Here is a 17,793-nt window from a genome sequence, read left to right as displayed (position 1 = left end):
CGATAAATACTTTTACTCATTTTTTTTTACTGAGTGTCTTATGCCTTGAAAATTAGAATGGTTCCTTCTGCCCAAAATCCAAGGGCATCTTTTAATTGTATTCACTTATTTAAATCTTTTGGATATTTTTACCCACGTGAAATAATCTTTTCAACATCTATTATGCATTTTTAATTTTATACAAAGTATTGTTTGAATTTCTTTCAAGGCAGTAATATTAAAGAAAGATTAGTCACTTTATGTTTCTTGGTGGCCGTGCCTGTGACAGGGGGATTGGAACTTGATGATCCTTGGGGTCCCTTCCAACCCAAGTCGTTCTATGGTTCTATGGTTTAAAGAAGTAGATTTAATTGGGAGAATGGGAAAAATCATCATTATCTGATGTTAAGACTGTAGTGATTTACAATAGCTTGATATTAGATTGTTTTTATCTTCAGCTAACGTTTCTTATAATAATAGCAGCCAAGGAAGCCTAGCCAACATTTTCTATTTGAAAACTGATAGCATAAAAATGTTGTACCTGGACTTGTACAAAAATTGTCTTGATAATAACTCGGTAAGCACTGCATGGAATAAGGTGGAAGTGTTAGCTTTCCTGGAGCACCTCCCTGCTCAAATGCTGAAGGCTATCAACGGGAAAGCTGCCGAGCTGGTCTTCCTTCTGCTCTAGTCTCATCTCTGTCATTGACCGGTGCTTCCAATGGACAGCCTTTTGCATTGAAGCTTTCTGTTCAGAAAAACAGGGATCCTGCTGTTTTGATAGTCACCACAGTCTAGTCTCTGCTTAAAAATGAACAAGTGCTTAAAGGCTTTTGCTGAGAAAAGACAGCTCGCTGAAGAATGTGCAATCTGGCCTCAAGCCGTTTTACTAACTCACTGCTTATGGATATATGCAGTGGACTATGATATATATGGACTCTGATATATGTTATTTCCAATTTCCTAGCCTAAATTTCCAATTTAACCTAGCCATTAAATTCATCACAGGATATGTGTCATAGAATTGCCCTGGTTGGAAAAGACCTTAAAGATCATCAAGTCCAACCGCAACCTAACCATACTACCCTACCTCTAACAACCCTCGGCTCAGTCATGTCCCTGAGCACCACATCCAAATGGTTTTTAGACATATCCAGGGTTGGTGACTCAGCCACCTCCCTGAGGAGCCTATTGCAGTGCTTAACCACCCTTTATGTAAAGAAGTTTTTCCTGATATTCAACCTGAACTCCTCTGGTGCAACTTGAGGCCATTTCCCCTCATCCTGTCAGCAGTTAGAAGAGACCAGCCCCATTCTCCCAGCACCTTTCAGAAATTGGAAGAGAGCAATAACGTCTCTCCTCAGCCTCCACTTCCCCAGGCTAAACAGCCCCAGTTCCTTCATTCTCTCCTCGTAGGGCATATTCTCCAAGCCCTTCACAAGCCTTGTTGCCCTTCTTTGGAACTGCTCCAGCACCTCAATGTCCTCAATGTTTCTGAATTGAGGTGCCCAAAACTGCACACAGCACTCAAGGTGGTGCCTCACCAGTGCCGAGTAAGGGGCAGGATTCCTTCCCCAGTCCTGCCCACTGCCCGTTCCTGATACAAGCCAGGATGCCGTGATGTGGTGAGCAGGACTAGGAAAGTAATGTATGTTAGAGAAAACCAAACTGGGACATAATTTCAGCTCACAAAAGCTGGATTCAGTTGAAGTCTGACCATGCTCTGAGTGAGGCTGAACTAGATGATCCCCTGAGGTACCTTCCAGCCTGAATTATTCTATGGTTCAGTGATTTCATCCGAAACTCAGTATAGATCCTCATTAATTTCTATGTGATGAGGGTGTGACCTTTTGACAGAGGCAGTTTTAGCACTATTTATCACGCTATCAAAGATGAAAATTTTAATCTGATAACTTCTCCAACAATTTTCAACTTCAGAATGCGTTGTTATTGACATGAGTGATGTAAAATTCATTGCATCCTTCTAAGATCATGAATGTTGTCTGTCTATGTAATACTGTAAACTCTTAATTTCCTCTAGAAATCCCTGAAGACCCGCAAATTGCAGAAGAATATTATAAGGAGGAGTTTGAATCCTATTCAGAAGACAGCGAAACAGAGGATGTGGAAGTGTCACAGACTGTATCAAAGACAAATCAGGTGTGTGTGACCTTTGGGGAAACAGTACACATTTGATGTTTTCTTAGGGAAAATGAAACCCCTTCCAAGATTTCGTCCTTTTGATATTACTTAAATTTGCTTTTGTAAGGAATATGTGTCTACATCAGCATCATGAATTAGCTGTAGGAGTATGTCTCAATTATACACATACATTGCTGAGAAAGACTCCTGCATTTCTTCAAGATTAGGAATCATACTCCCATGAATGCCTTAAAATGGATTGCTATTAGTAAATTAATTTTCTTGTAGCCATAAACACAGAGTGGGGTTCTCTAACGTAAAGTTATACCTAGGTTAAGTTAAAGATGAAAGAATACTTCAAGCACAGGATCTGAATTCCAGGTCTAATTCCTGGGGAAAGATTGGCACCTCTAGATGCCCTCTTCTCTTGTCTGTATTGATCATATTCTAGTGTAGTATGATAACTGTGAGCATTAACATCAGCAAGTCTCGATCAGCACATCTGTAAAATTTCCCAAGAATCTTAGAAAGTCGATGAAAAGAAAATTTATTATTGAAGGACTTAAAGTAGCTTTATCAGGTAAGGTTGCCACAAGAAAATCTCAGTTTGAAGGTTGAGGATTATTGGAAAAGGCACCTAATTTAGGTCTGATCAGAAGGAATTGCAATGAATCCTGTCTTCAGTGATCAAGTCTCAGTGAAATTGATGAACTTAAACGGCCAAGTCAGTTCTGAAAATGGATCTTCCTAAGGCATTCAGGAACAATTATTTTCCACCCTGGGCCATCAACTTAAAACATTTTGCTGCAGTGCTTCTGAACAATACTGTCTGGTTTTGCTTAGGATGACAACTGTTATGTGGAGTTAATGTGCAAAATCTGCAGAGTAGAGTATGACGCTGTGTACATTCTAGGAAACCAACCAAGTTTGCTAAAACTCTTCATTAAATTATGAATAATTTTTAATATTGTTTGAAATTTTTGAATTAATAGGTTCTTTAAGATGTAGTTTTTAAGGCAGAAATTAAATACCTGTGTGAGAAATCAGAATGCTACTTTTGCCACGTAGGTGGGGAATCCTGAAATTCTCTCAACCAGTTAAACTTGAAGTTTAGTCATAAACACCTCATTCAATCTAGAAATGTCCTCTTAGCTTTCAAACTAAACACATTGCAATTTTTAACAGCAAATTCAATAGTGATCTAAAGAAATAGTTAGTTGGAAACCAGTGGAATATCTGAGTCAATGCTTTGTTGTTGGAATTTGCTGTGTCTGTGTTTACTCACAACACTCAAAAATACAAAAACTCTCTTGCTTGAAAAATCTACCACAATGGAATCTTAAAACTAAATTATCGCTCACTTTCATCAGACTTTAAGTGTTGTTTTTTTCCATTTTTCTCTTTTAGAAAGCTGCTCAAAATTTTCATTCAACTTTCATTGACAATATCATTAAGTGTCAATCAATATTGTTTTTGAACAGGCAGACTGCTGCTTAGAATTAAAAGGGCAGAAGATAAAAATAGATTTCTCAATAACGCAGAATAAATTGGGAGTTGGCAGCTAGATTTGAGCAATGTCATTCAGTCATTTTGTAGTGATTCAGAATTTAGTGGTGACAAGAATTGATGCTAGGTTGGAAGAGCTGTCCCACTCATGTCTCTTGTCAGGATCCAGCCCCTCCAGGCTGTGTGGTTTTGCTTTACTGGCAGTGTGTGTGCATGCCATGCATTGGTCCTCTGCAAATTGGCTTCCCCAGACTGAGTTGGAAAGCATACCCTCTCAGAGCATTTGTCTCTCATGACTTTTTATCAAAGAAGCAAATAGGCTGACCTTATTTTCCTTCTTATTGACCAGCACCTTAAATAAGGCAAAACTGGGGGTATGGACACAATCACCTTTTCTTTTTCTTAGGAATTGAGAAAATTTTCACTTTTCCCTTTCTTGAGTAAAAAATTATGCGGGAAGTGTGAAGACAAAGCAGGTTGGACTAAGCTGTATGCCCGTGTCTGACCTAACTGGATATAAACTCTGTACAGTTAGGAGAAATACACATTTTTAGGGAATAATTTTATCTTGGCAAAAACACCTAATGTGTGGGTCAGATAGAATATGCTGAGAGGTACCTCTTTCTCTCTGGTGATTGTAAAGAGATTCGCAGTTATTAGCATGCATGAGGCATCTTCATTCTGGATGTCAACAGTTACGTGAGATGAATCCCACTCAAAGGTAGGTGGTATCATGCTCAACTTTAATAGTAAGCTTAAAATCCTACCAGAATAGACTTGATCTTGCTAGTATATAGCAGGGCATTGCTTCAGCAGTCATCTATTTAATACCAAAACTCCCACTCCTATTTCTATGATAGGATTCATACTATTTAACTCTTTCTTCAAAAATACCTCCACAAATTAAGCTTTTGAAAGTCAATCCACTATAATACAGGACAAGGACCTGTAAGGTATTTACCTTCTTAATCATTGCAAACCTCTCAATTATCTAGTGTCAAGATTGCTTTACTGATTAATTTTGTGCAGATGGAGTACAGAAATGCTATGTCTGGCAGTGCTTAATGGTGACCCCATTACTTACTTCAACCAAAAACTAAAAGAAAAACCTCTGATATTTGTGCAGTAGTTCAAGCAGTAGCAGGGGGTCAGACAAGTAATCTAATTGAATAACAGACTGGGATGCGTAATGTTGAAAGGGATTGAAGCTCTTAATTCCTGCTATGTGAGACTCCCACAGATGTCATGACAGTCACAGTAGTGGCCTTGTGAAATGATACCTTTCATATAAGAAGGTGGAGTCACGCACTTAATCGGTATAATTGAAAGTTTGAGGATGGAGCTGGAACATCTACTTTGTATTTATTGGTAATTTTCAATGCAGCTTGTGTGATCTCAACTGCATGGTCTGCTTGTAGATGTGGAATTTTCACCAGTGTTAAGTCCTCACACATGTGAGCATCTCATCTTGGTTGTGTTGTTGTAACACTGGAGTTCAGTGCCCTTTTTCCTTTTCTTTTGCAGTTTATATACTGATTGCCAGATTTCAAGCAAAAATTTGTCAGTTATGTTTCCAGATTTCTAGCTTCCTGAGCTAGTGGCTCTTTTCCATTTTTTAATCATTCAGGCTTTTTTTAGGAACGTTTCTAATTGCATGAGAAACAACATGAAAGAGAATAACAAACTATTTCTAAAAATAAATTGGAAAATATGAAACATAGAAGGAGTTTCATTTTGAGAAGTTAGCAAACCATGAAAGTTTCACATTTGCTTTGATTTAGCTGAGATGCTTTTTATTGCAGTTTATCGCTTTGATCTTTGTGTTTTCTTTTAGTGATAATTTTAATAGCAAATTAGCCCTCTTCATTATTACAAATTCTAGTAATACAGTACATTAGCTGACTATTTTCAGTTTCCAGGCTGCTCCTGAGATCAGCAAGCCAGATAATCAACTGGCATAAATTATCGTAGCTCCAGTGATAGAGTATGAATTATCATCACATCTCCATTGAATTATAGATCCAGTGGATCAGACCGTGCATTATTACCCCAAAGCTGTTCCACTAGGTTCCTAGTGCCTGACATGGCATCCTTAGTATTGCCTGTTGCTATTAAAAATTATTTCATTCATTCTGAGTTTGAAACGTCCAAGCATTCATCCATGTTGGCTCTTAAGTATGCGAGTGCTTCTCTTCTGTGCTTCTGTCAAATTCCCTTTCCTATTCTGTAGGCTTTTTAAAACCACAGGCTTCTCAGTATCTTTGTTGGATTTTTCAGTGAGGTCAAACTTTTGATGTTCAATTTTAAATAGTGAAGAGGTGCCGTGTTGTCACCCTGTTGTCACATGAGGTGTGATAACAGCTTTTAAAAACTCAGGTTTTTCTCTTACATTCAAATGAAATGTGATGTGCTTCCTAGAGCACAATATTTTCCTAATGGTCAGATCTTAAATTTCATCAATGTACACGAATGACATTTCGCATGAAAGATATCACGGTAAAACTGTTAATTATCTGTCTTGCAATAGAAAACTTAAAATAGAAAAGTGCTAAAATCATCTCCCAGTTAAAGTTTCAGTTATTCATTGTTAGAAGATGTGTGAGTAGGTGCAATTACATGAAACATAAGTATTACTTTGTAGTGGTAAATATAAGTCTTAAGAAATTTTGGAATAGTTATGAAATCTATACTTTCCTTTTCTAATCCTGTTATAGATATTTCTTGGATAACCAATAATAATATGCTGGTATATTTTCAAATATTGCACACCAACCTCAGCAATAAACATATTCTTTAAGCTACATGCATAACTGTCCTACATGTTTGTGTTCTGCTGGACATCTGACTTAAATAATTGCTTTTACATAGCACCATTCCCAAACCTACTGTTTTAGAGGAAGAAGATATTTATAAAGTTGTGAGAAATGTATTCATCTTGTTGTAGTCTAGCACTGACACTCTTTGGTGTAAGTCATATTCTTCATATTTGTAGGATCATACCACCAGTATTTTTTTATTTAGGATTTTGGTCACACTAATGCTGTTTGTTATTTCGTTTATCCTCAGGACAGTGATATTGAAGCAATGGTCAAGCATTTGGAGAGCATCCTAAATAATAGCTCATTGGGTAAGATGATATTTCTTCTTTAAATGTAATGTCAGCAGTTATTAAATATTCTTATTCATCACATTTCCATTATTTCCATTTTGCAAAAAAAAAATCTCAAAAAAGTGATCTTCCTGAAAATTGTGTTCTAAATCTACTACTAATAAGATAAAATGAATTTTTAGAAGTTTGTTATTGTTTTTAAACAAAAAAAAAAGATGATCCACATTTGGATAATGTATATTCTACCTTACATTATTTCAGTATGGGTATAGGAAAATCACTGAGAATTTCAGTTTGCAATTTAATCCTAAAGTCTCCTGCAAATTCTCTCTATAAATCTAGAGTTTCAAACTCTATTTCTCATACTCAAAAGCTGAAAAGAAGCTACAAATGAAAGATAGCTATCTACTGGAGCTGGTGTGGCCACTGGAAGACTACAAGTTAAGCTGTGCCAGTAGCAGTCTGTGGGTAGCCTTGATTTGGTGCCTCATTTACACTCAGTCATGATAAACTTGTGACTTTGAAATGAGAAGATAGGGGAAGCTTGGGGTATCCTCCTTGCAGTGGTTCTTCCATTGTTGATCTCTGTTTCACCCCAACTCATGAGCATGGAATGATAGCAGAGAAAAGTTAAGAAAAAAAAGGATATAAGGGAGTAGTCAAAGGTGTGGGCATCACACTCATAGTCACCCTCTGGTCACCTTCAGAGTTCCACATCAGGGTGATCTTTATGACTGAATGAAAGCCTGTTATCATGTGTTTGCTTTCACACTAACAGACCCCATGGTTTTCAAATTTTGCACTTATTAATAAATTTGCAGCCCTGTTGTCTGCAGGAGGTTTACAGAAGTGGTAATGGGTACAAAATGTTGCTCTATACTTCAATAATTTGTTTTCTTAATGCAAGAGAGGAATTGCCCTAATGGCTTCTGGGAATAATCCAGAGTATTGTCCAAAGCCAAACAATGGCATTCTTTGAAAAATAAATCTTAGTTTTAAAGAGTTTCTTGGCTTCCTCTTTTTCTTTCAATATGAAGAAAAAGAAGATGCCTTTTAAAATTATGATATTAAAGAATTAAATTATGATTTAATAATTAAAAATCATCTGGCCACTCTGCTGAAACTTAAAGCCTTTCTCAAAGCTGAGCGAGCAATTAGATTTGCATCATCAGTTCCAAACAAATAACTGTGATGATAATATGACAGAAATCTGCTAGGGTCCCTTTTATCTTTGTAAGCTCAGCATTGCAGAAGAGCTTTGAATATTTACTCTTTTATGTTCTTTCAATGTCAAGCTACAAAGCTGGACAGAGTGCAAACTGTCTTTAAAATAATCTTAATCTGTATCTCATCTTGTTAACGTGCATCTTAGTCAGAACTCTATGAGCCAGGACTATTATTTTTTATGTCAGGATGTAAAACCTAGAAGCATTGTGCTTATTAACCAGAAATGCTTGTATCATATTGTTTGGTTGGTTTGTTGGTTTTTTTTTTTTTTTGTTTTTGTTTTTGTTTTTTTTTCCAACATTCTCACTGTAATTTAATCATTTTTCATTAAAAAAAATCAATTTATGATATGATATTAAGATATTTCAGTTGTGTTGTTACAGGGAACTCTTAAAAGTGCACGGTGACCATTTTCTTAACAATTGAATCAAATAATTATTGTTACTCCAGGTCTAATAATTACAGAAAAGAAAGAAAAAGAAAATGAATAAATGGTTACAGCTGTTAAAAAAAAAAAGGGCTCTCTGTAGTAATGTAGTTAATTTCTTTTACCCATGCTTCCTGTAACTCCTGCTTTGCCTGCTGTTGTGTTCACCTTCCCGCTGGTATTGATGCTGGTAACTTCAGCCTAGCATGACAGGGGATGTGGAACCCTCAGCACATGCAGTCCTTCACCAGGAATGCTTCTTCCTCACTCGAGGATCCACTTGGAGGAGTTTTCTTGTGTTTGCCAATGTTGTTTTTGCTTCACTGGCCTTCAGATTCCTGTCATATCAAAAGCATTATGTGCGTTTTACATAGCTTGGATGTTTTCTTTGTTAACCTTAAGTGTTATAGCTAGTTTTGCCCATTTCCAGGTCTTCATTTCTTTAACAAGCACAAAGTTGTAGACATGGGGTCCCCAGCTTATGCCTCACTTCTTACAGTTCCTTGCCCATAGCCTCATCTTATGTCTCTACATCTCAAAGTTTCTGTATCAGGCAGATGAGTAACTAATGGTTTCTACTATCCATCTGAAAAGTCTGGTTGTAGAAAAGAAAAGTCTGTTTTGCCCAGCTAGGTTGTGGATGTCCCCTCCTTGGAAGCATTGAATGCCAGGCTGGATGGGGTTTTGAGCAACCTGTTTGAGCAACCCTCTGCTATAAGAGGTGTCCCTGCTTATTGCAGGGGGTTGGAACTAGATGGTCTTACAGACCCCTTCAAACCCAAACCATTCTATGGTTCTGTGATGCCAAGAATACAAAGATAAGTGGAAATAAAACCAATAGCCCCAAGGTCCTTAGAACTGCAGTTACAACTTAAGCTATTAAAATGAAGCTCCAGCTGGGCAAAACCTGACAGACCTCAGTGCTGAAGTCTTGCAAACCCAGGCCCAAGCCTGTGGGCTGGCACTAGCACTGGCAATACCATATTGCTGGGCTGCAGACCTGCAACATTATTGTAATAACTGCTCCTTAAAACAGTAGGAATTTCATGGCTGTGATAGGGTGGCTGCAGAAGTTTGACTGGTCTGAATTTATCATAGATTTTTCATTGTTAAAGGAATCTTAAAAAAAAAAAAAAAGTACAATTTCAAGCATATCTTAGAGAACATCTGAGTACATACAAGAAAGGAGCTACAAAATGAAAGGAAGTTTGAAAGACTACCTCTAAGGTTTACTGAGTCATCTTAGCTTAAGCAACGGGAAAGTTAGAGGCAATTTGGTCAGTTTGTACTTTTAAAACATTATAAACTCAGGAAAATACCTGTGATTCTGAGGAACTTTTCAGTCTTAGAGAAAAAGGCATTGGAGGATCTCATGTAGAAATGAAAGCTGAAAAAGCAGATCCAAACCAGTAGTCTATGATTCAGTGGAGATAATTGTTCCTTAACACATAATGAATTATCAAGAGATGCAATAGGTGTCTAACACCAGTACTTGGGGTTTTAGCAGAAATGTAGGTATGAATTCCTTTAATACATGACATACAGACGTCTCATCAGCTAATCATAATCATCTTTTTTTTACTGTAAGTATCTATGAGTAAATGTGAGCAGATATTTCTTTCATCTTTTTTCCCTTTGACAGAGTGAGAAGGATGCAGTGAGTGCAACAAAACTGATACTCCATGACCCAAGAGGACAATTTTGCCTCTTGTTTTCTCTTAGAGACTGGAAGACTATTCATCTTTAAAATATGTACAGGAAATGAAAGTACTCGGCTTTGAAAAGTCACTGTTTTTGTTTTTTCATTTGATTTAGTTTAACTATTCAGCAACAGTAAATTGCTTAACAATGCAAATAGTTACTTGGCCACCTTTTGAAGAAGCATAGTTATTTGTTCTGTAGATGTATGGGTGAGCAGACTGTTGCAAGCTGGGAAGCTGGGTGCAAAATATATTACTGATCAAGTAACTGCTTCTAAGAAAATCCCTGTGATACAGAATTTGGTGTGGGTTATGAATCACTCCAGGAAAAGTTTTGAGGCTTTTCATAGTAGCAGTGTGAAAAGCTGTTAGTGGATTTCACTGAGAGCTCTTTTTTTTTTTCATGAGTAGCTGTACCTTTGCAGCATCCTATAATCTGTAGTCCTCGCAGCTGCTTCACAGTACCCAGAAGATCATATTTTATGAAGAGGAAGATAGATATTAGTTTGTGTTAAAGAGGAAGCATTTCTTGGCCAACTGCCAATGTTGAAAGTAGGCAAAGTAAGAATTATTTAGACTGGAGTCCTAGAAAAACAACAACAAACAAGAAGAATGTCTTTAATAATGAAATGTCAGAAGAAAGGGAGATAAAGTATTGTAGCAATAAATAGACTGAACCCACTAAGTAGAAAGAGTTTGCTGTGCTCTTATCACGATGATATATCCTGTAATAATAAAAATATCAGAATTTAGCTGGGACCTGTGGTTAAATGTACTCAGTCTTGAAAGAATGCAAGGTTTACATTTTCTTTAGACCACTCGTGTTCAGGGCAGAAAAAAAAGTAATTGTTTTTGAAGTCTGACAATGATATCAAAGCCCAAATCCTTACATCTGGACCTCAATTCCCTGCCAATGAAAAGAGGAGTGAGCCACCCAATAAGTCATAAGCATTGCTTCGTAGCGCTTGGATCATCCTCAAGTCCACTCTGGATACCTGAATTCTTCAGTGCTGCTGAAGTAATTGAATGCTTAGAGATCACATGATACACAGGATAAAATAGATGGATATACATGTGTAGTGTTAAAGCAAGTCATCAGGATTTTTTTTTTCAGTGTATGAAGTTATTGGTTGCTAGTGAGAAATGAGCTTGTAAATTTTCATCTTGTAAACTGTGTTAACTGTATGTCAATTTTAGCATGTAGGCACCAGATAACTGTTGGCCATTAGATGGCAAGAGAAGTTTGATATCTTTTTTAAACAATCAAATGGTTTGTCCATAGCCAGAGAATGAAGTCAGTGATCCATTTCTTCTTTCATCTATCTCCATGACTGCTTCCTATGTTCACTTGCAAAGCCCTGAATCTGGGAGGTGCTCAGATGCTCACTGTGAACAATTCAGCTGAATCCTCCATGGTAGAAAATTTACTCTCAATATTCAAATTTACATGATCAGAATCTATGATCATGTAAGACATAGAAGCCTAACTCCTGGGAAAGTCACGATTCTGCATTCAGGAGAAGCATTCTGTACTGTCTGGGGATGTCTATACTGCTCAGAGTAGAAGGGTAGCTGCAGGCTCCTTCTGGCTGTATATGATCAATGCTAATGTAATCCAAGCTAAAACCCAGTTAAGTCCAAGTTAAAAGCACCTGCTTGGAGAGGAGATTGTTTATGTAGCCAAGGCATGGCTTTAACTTCTTTGTGTGACTTTTGGCTTATTCATGTCCTGTGCAGAACCCTATTGTGGCTGTTCAGAACTTATGTGCTGTATGCCACAGCCCATGGATTTACAGAGGAGAAGTTCCACCATCATATACATTCTCCTCTTTGGGGAATTGGAATCCTAATGCCAAATAGTTTTGCAGAAAAGAACTAACATATCTGCTTTGCTTGGGTGAAAGCAAAATATTTTTTTTTCTCCCCCAGTTACAACTAAATGAGAGGAGTATGCAAAGGGAGTAAAGGGAAGAACTGAGTAAGCCAAAAAGAGGGAGCCAAAAAAAAGCCAAACAGGAGAATAATGAGAACAAACTGGCAAATAAAGAAATTTTGTCTGGAAATAAAGGGGGATTTTAGCCAGCAGGTCACAGTGTGGCTCTGGAATCATCTTCCAGTGGGAGCAGTAGAGGCAATAAGTAAATAAATCACTAACTTGAACCTGAGGGCTTGCCAGAGGTTGGGCAGGGGCTTTGTGTGATGCAGTGGCAACGTAAAATTGTGGGATATTTGAACTGACAACTCTGGCAGCCTTCTGTGATTCAGCAGCTCTGGTCTTGGGTCATTAAATATTTTAACAGCACATGAACTATGTGAACAGGAAGTGTGTGTGTGTGAGCATTTGCATATGTATGTATACATATATAGTCACAGATATACTTACATGCAGTATTTTCATCTGAAGAGGAAAGCAATGCCACAAGTCAGTTTACTGTCTGATTGGTAAAACACTGTGAGTTTACAGAATGATTGAGCCAAAGAAGAGACTTGCCTATTAGGAAGAGAGTTTCTGCTCTTTCTTACAACTAAGAGCAAGAACAATGTAAGAGCATAAAAATTGTCCAAGTAAATCTTATTTTGTTGAGTATTTGTCTGTCCCAGCATTTCCTTTAGTAACTGTCTTTTCTACTGTAATAGAATAATTCCTTCACAGCAGGAAAATTCATGTTACAATTCTGGTGCTTTTGAGATATAAATCTACATGTCACTGCAAAAGGAGTGCCCTTAATGTGTGTTTAATAATCTAATTCATCTTTACCTAATATGGCACTACCTTGTGAGGAACAGGAGTAGTGTTCCTCCTCCTGACTGCCCTTGACTCTGAAATAGTGCTCAGGGGATGAAGGTGAATGAGGTTGTATGTCTGTGCATTGATTTGTAGGTTCGGCAACTGTCACCAGCATGGCTCCAGGGGTGCCCCAGGGATTCAGAGCCCTCAACAACACTATGGCTGAGACCAAGTTGAACCGCATGAGGGAGTAAGTAACATTTTTTTTGTGCTGCCAATATCTAGGCAAAGAAGGTGCATTTCAAAATGGCAGAACGTAAACAAAACTGTGTTGTCTCTCCACCCCAAAAAATCCCTAACATGCTAAGGTATGTTTTACAAACTGGATACCTACTTGCCTGCACAGAGGTTGAAGTTTGACAGTCAGATCTGATTGTTTTCTTGTAATCTGCACTATCACTGTCATCTTTTCCAAGATCTAGTTTGTTTTTGCTGCTGAGTCACTGAGCTGCAGATCTGCATATTCCCACCAGGTTTGCTCCCTCACCTGCACTTCATTCTAGCAAGGAAAAAAAGGTTAAAATTTGTTTCCTATAGTGATACGATGATTAAAACTAAATGTCATTGCTGTTGCCTTGGGTTTTCAAATGAGAGAAGGGAAGTTGCGTGCACAACTCCCTTTGAAACTCAATTGCTTTCACCATCATTAACCATCACCTGAACTTTATTCATAAAGATTTCAATGTCTTTATAAAAAAAGATCTGTGCTTCCACTCTGAAGTGTACTGGTTGACATATCTTGAGTTTCTTCCAGTAAAATGTCAGTAATTTGTTGCTTTCTAAGTTTTATTGCTCCCTAATCTAGGTACTGAACTGATAATCATTATGCTATTTATTATTTCTGAACTCAGTTTTTCTTTACAGTATTGAAACATTCAAATTTCAAATTTTAAGCTCCTTAAAAAAAGGGCATTTCTATCTTGTGTGAGTGGACAGTATCAGTAATATGCTGTGTGTTATCAGAGTCCAGACAGTTAATGCTCCTGTTCTCATGATTCCACTAAAGAAAATGAATGCAACTGTAACTGTATTGATGCCAATCACTGTTTATAACACATCATGTGTACAACGTGCTGTATATTCAAGAGAAATAATCTGATTTACTCCAGTTAGAAGCTTCTCTGTTTTATGATATTCTGATAAACAGCTGTTCCTTGGGTTTCACCTCATGGTTTAGTCCTTATTATGAAACTAATCAGCAGGTTTCACAGTATCTGATTCCTTTCCATTCTCTTTTCATATAAAGTCCTTTAAAAAAAAACATCCAAAATGCATTATGTTGCAGCGACTAGTTGCAAGGTGAGGTTGTTTAGTCAAAATACTCACTGGTCTTCTAGCCTTCACCTTGTATTCTTACAGTTACAGGATAAACCTTAACTATTTGAGCTTCATGGTCATTGTCTCTAGGGCTGAGGTACAATTAATTCACGTCTTGAAATCACTTCTGCTTTTCACTGCTGTCTCTCTATTTTCACAGTTTGTTGGTTCTGATAGGATCAGCCTGTAATGGTGTTCAAATGCTGAAGAAATTGGAAGTGCTGTTGTATTGTCCTTTGGAAATTACACATCACAGTGTAGTTTATAAAACAGTCAAATGCTAATGAAAAGCCTGATTAATTTCAGTATTTACTTTCAATGCATTAGACCTCATTGTTTTGGAACACTTTCCTTGTCATCTAATTCCTGAATGAGAATGGTCAGCTGCCCACTCAGCTGGTGTCTTGAGAATAACCAACAGACAGTATCTGTGAGCCATACCGTAAGCCATTTTAAAGTAAGAATCATTAAGAGAAAAACTGGAGGGGAGTGTTGCTTTGGTTTTGCTTGTTGTGATTGTTTGGAAAATAAGGGTATAGATTCCCTGTTGTGAGCTGTAATAGGTAGTTTAAAGAAGTCTGCCTATATATGTACTCATGTTACTGTGCTTTCTCCTGAATAGTATGACCATGTGATATCTGAATATCTAGATATCTAAGTATGTAAAAGCATGTTCATTGCTTGAATATCAGGGTATTAAGGAACAAGTAAGTGAGCACAGTACCCAGCACACACATGCAAAAGGAGATCCTTGCAAATTCTCACATACATGAGAGAATGCACATAGAGCACAGTGAGAGAGTTTTCAGTGGGGAGAAGGAAATATATTTATTCAAAATGATGTGTGAAGCTTCATCTGCTCTGTTCATCCATCAGCAAACTTCACGTGGTGTGTTGTACTTCTGTTTGTCAGAGTGCCAATTTCAGAAGCATCTGCTGTAATCTTGTGCAGGGCTTTATATATATATTCATGTGAGGGGGCATCACGAAGCTGTGCTGAAAGCCTTTACAGGAGTGTAGAAGGAGGAAGACATTGATGTTCTGAAGTACTGTAGGTAGGTGTCCTTTCTCTCCTATTTTAACTTAAAAAAAAAAAAAAAGCTTCACCTATAGGCAGCTTGATTCTGTTTGTTTTAGTCACCAGCTTCCTTCACTATAGTTCCCAAATGTTTCCTCCAACATCATCTTACCAATCCCATTGCATTCCCTGTTTCAGCATTTTGAGTTGTTATCCTCTCAGTAAAAGCAATGATAAAGTCACCCAATTCAGTGACAACAATTTCTAGTTTATTATACTTCATATCAGGATTCATTATAAAGTTTATAGCAGCATAGATTTAACTTTATCTTTCAAGTGGAGTTCATTCTGTCTGCAAGATTTCTACTTCAATGCTAACACATTTAATAGTAGGATCTTCTGAGGTGTTTATAAGAAATCTCAATTTCTTGAACTAGCTGCAAAGGTTATCTGAGCTTTTTCTCATTATGCTTCTTCCCAGCTTTGCATTCTAACTGTAGGAAGTAAGCCAAGTATACAGAGTTCTGTGACTCATACAGTTTTTATGCTGAGGAGCCTTGTTAGATGTAGGAAACAGGAGTATTTTCTAACCTGGCCACACTCTCATTCTCATGTTTGTTGCTATCACAGATGGTACTTCCTGCTGCAGTCTAAGAAGCTGTGCTCTCACATGTTCTCTAGAGACCAATTGTCTTCACCAGAGAGAGAAATGAGGAAAAATGAATGGCAGTTTCACTGTTGCTACCCTATAGAGATTTTGCAGTTATGCATCTCAGAAGAGAGCCACATTGTTCTTCAGAAAACCCCTGAAGTTAAAGCACTTTTTTCCATCTGATCAAATTGTTATACCAGCTGTAAGGTTGTCTTTTTTTCTTTTCCCCCCACTGATGTCCATAAAGCTTGTCAAAGCCTCCTTTACAAGATATCCAAAGCTTTGTCAGTACTCATTACCTGAAAGATTGACGTTGGGGAAAACTTCAGAATAGTCATTGTAGCAAATGCTTGTTTTCTGCTTCTGAAAAGCTTGGTAGGTAGAACTGATGAACTGATGGCTTTCTTCAGCAGCACTGATAGCTGTTGTAGCCCTTAAGAAGCTATGGAGGTCAAAATCTACTTTAAAAGAGATAGGCCCATCATGTTTAGATACATAACTGGAAAAAAGATTTTATATAGGAAGTGTAGCATCTCCCTTATGAGGAAAGGATGAGAAAGCTGGGTCTCTAGCTTGGAGAAGAGGAGACTGAGGAGTGACCTCATTCATGTTTGTAAGTACATAAGGTAGAATGGAGCCAGGCTCTTCTCAGTGACATTCAGTGATAGGACAAGGGGCAATGGGTGTATGCTGGAACTTAGGAGGTCCCACATAAATGCAACCAAAAACTTCTTCATGGTGAGGGTAACAGAACACTGGAACAGACTTCTCAGAGTGGTTGTGGGCTCTCCTTCTCTGCAGATATTCAAAACCCACCTGGACACATTCCTGGGTGACCTGATCTTGGTGTTCCTGCTCCAGCAGGGTGATTGGACTAGATGATCTTTCAAAGTCCCTTTCAATCTCTGTGATTCTCTGATATTCCTTTTCATCTTGGTGTATCCTACTACGAGGCCCCTCTTTCCATGTAGCTATCTCAGATGGCTCTTCACAAGTGTATGAAAAATCTTACAATGTGCTTGAGATCTGAAGTCAGTCACTAAAGGGCTTTGTGATCTAAAGGTGAGAAATAAGACAAGTGTTTACAGAAATTTGGAAAAGAAGAAGCCTTTTTTTATGAGAAGAAAATGGAAAAGAAGAAGCCTTATTTGGGGCTTTGGTGCTTGTGCTTGTATTCACAATTGCACCTCCCTTTATTATGTAGTACTTGCATCCTGGCTGTCCAGTGAGGGGAAGCTTCCCTTTGAAACCTCATTTGAAAATTCATTTTTTGGGCTTTGAAAAATGAGAATTTGTGTTTTTACAGAGTAAGGCTGTTTTTTGTTTGGTTGTTTGTTTGTTTTCCATAATGTAATATCTATGGAATACAAGTTGTATTTTGTTCTCTCTCTACTTACAATATAAAAAGAAATAAAAATGAAAAAAAATGAGGAAAAAACTGTTAGTACAGAGTACTTTGTGCTCCTTTGTGGAGGTATCCATGAACACATACAGTGAGTCATTTTAATAGCAGTGAACTTTAATATGCAATTTAGAATTCAATAAAATATATGTCAGTAAAAGGAAAAGGCTTTTATGCCCCAAATTTTAAATAAATTAAAATCCTTTAGCACAGCAGTAAGCACCTCTTAGTCAGTCCCTGAAGTCTTACACACAGCAGTCTGCCATGATCAGGCAAAAGACTTCATCATCACCTGCTGAGTGTAAGTGAAGCTTTCTTTCAGAAGTCATGAAGAAAAGGCATATAGTGATATTTTTCTTCTATTCCTGTGACTGCTCATAACACTACTGGTTAAGACTCATGAACAGTATGCATGTATACTTCTTTTGCTTGTGACATTGGCATCAAATATCGTTCATCTTAAAAATTCATAAAGAAAGGTCATACTGAAGTGATTGAATGGGCACTGTGGCACAAGTGATTGAAT

General features: G+C 37.5%; 1 protein-coding gene across 4 annotated transcripts in view; it reads left to right on the top strand.

Moving 5' to 3' along the window:
* Positions 1–17,793, top strand: part of NEK11 (NIMA related kinase 11) — an 85,537-nt gene that overhangs the window by 58,723 nt on the left and 9,021 nt on the right. For all 4 annotated transcript variants that reach the window (XM_042816453.1, XM_042816451.1, XM_042816454.1 and 1 more), the window contains 3 exons: positions 2,021–2,139; positions 6,694–6,754; positions 12,972–13,068. In XM_042816453.1, coding sequence (XP_042672387.1) covers positions 2,021–2,139; positions 6,694–6,754; positions 12,972–13,068 — 277 coding nt within the window. The remainder of the gene's footprint in view (positions 1–2,020; positions 2,140–6,693; positions 6,755–12,971; positions 13,069–17,793) is intronic.

This window comes from Centrocercus urophasianus, unplaced genomic scaffold, assembly GCF_019232065.1.
Source record: "Centrocercus urophasianus isolate 14NV4802_14NV808 unplaced genomic scaffold, USGS_Curo_1.0 seq_16, whole genome shotgun sequence".
Taxonomy (NCBI): Eukaryota; Metazoa; Chordata; class Aves; order Galliformes; family Phasianidae; genus Centrocercus; species Centrocercus urophasianus.
The sequence above is the reverse complement of the archived record's forward strand: the minus strand, read 5'-3'. Positions and strand labels throughout refer to the sequence as shown.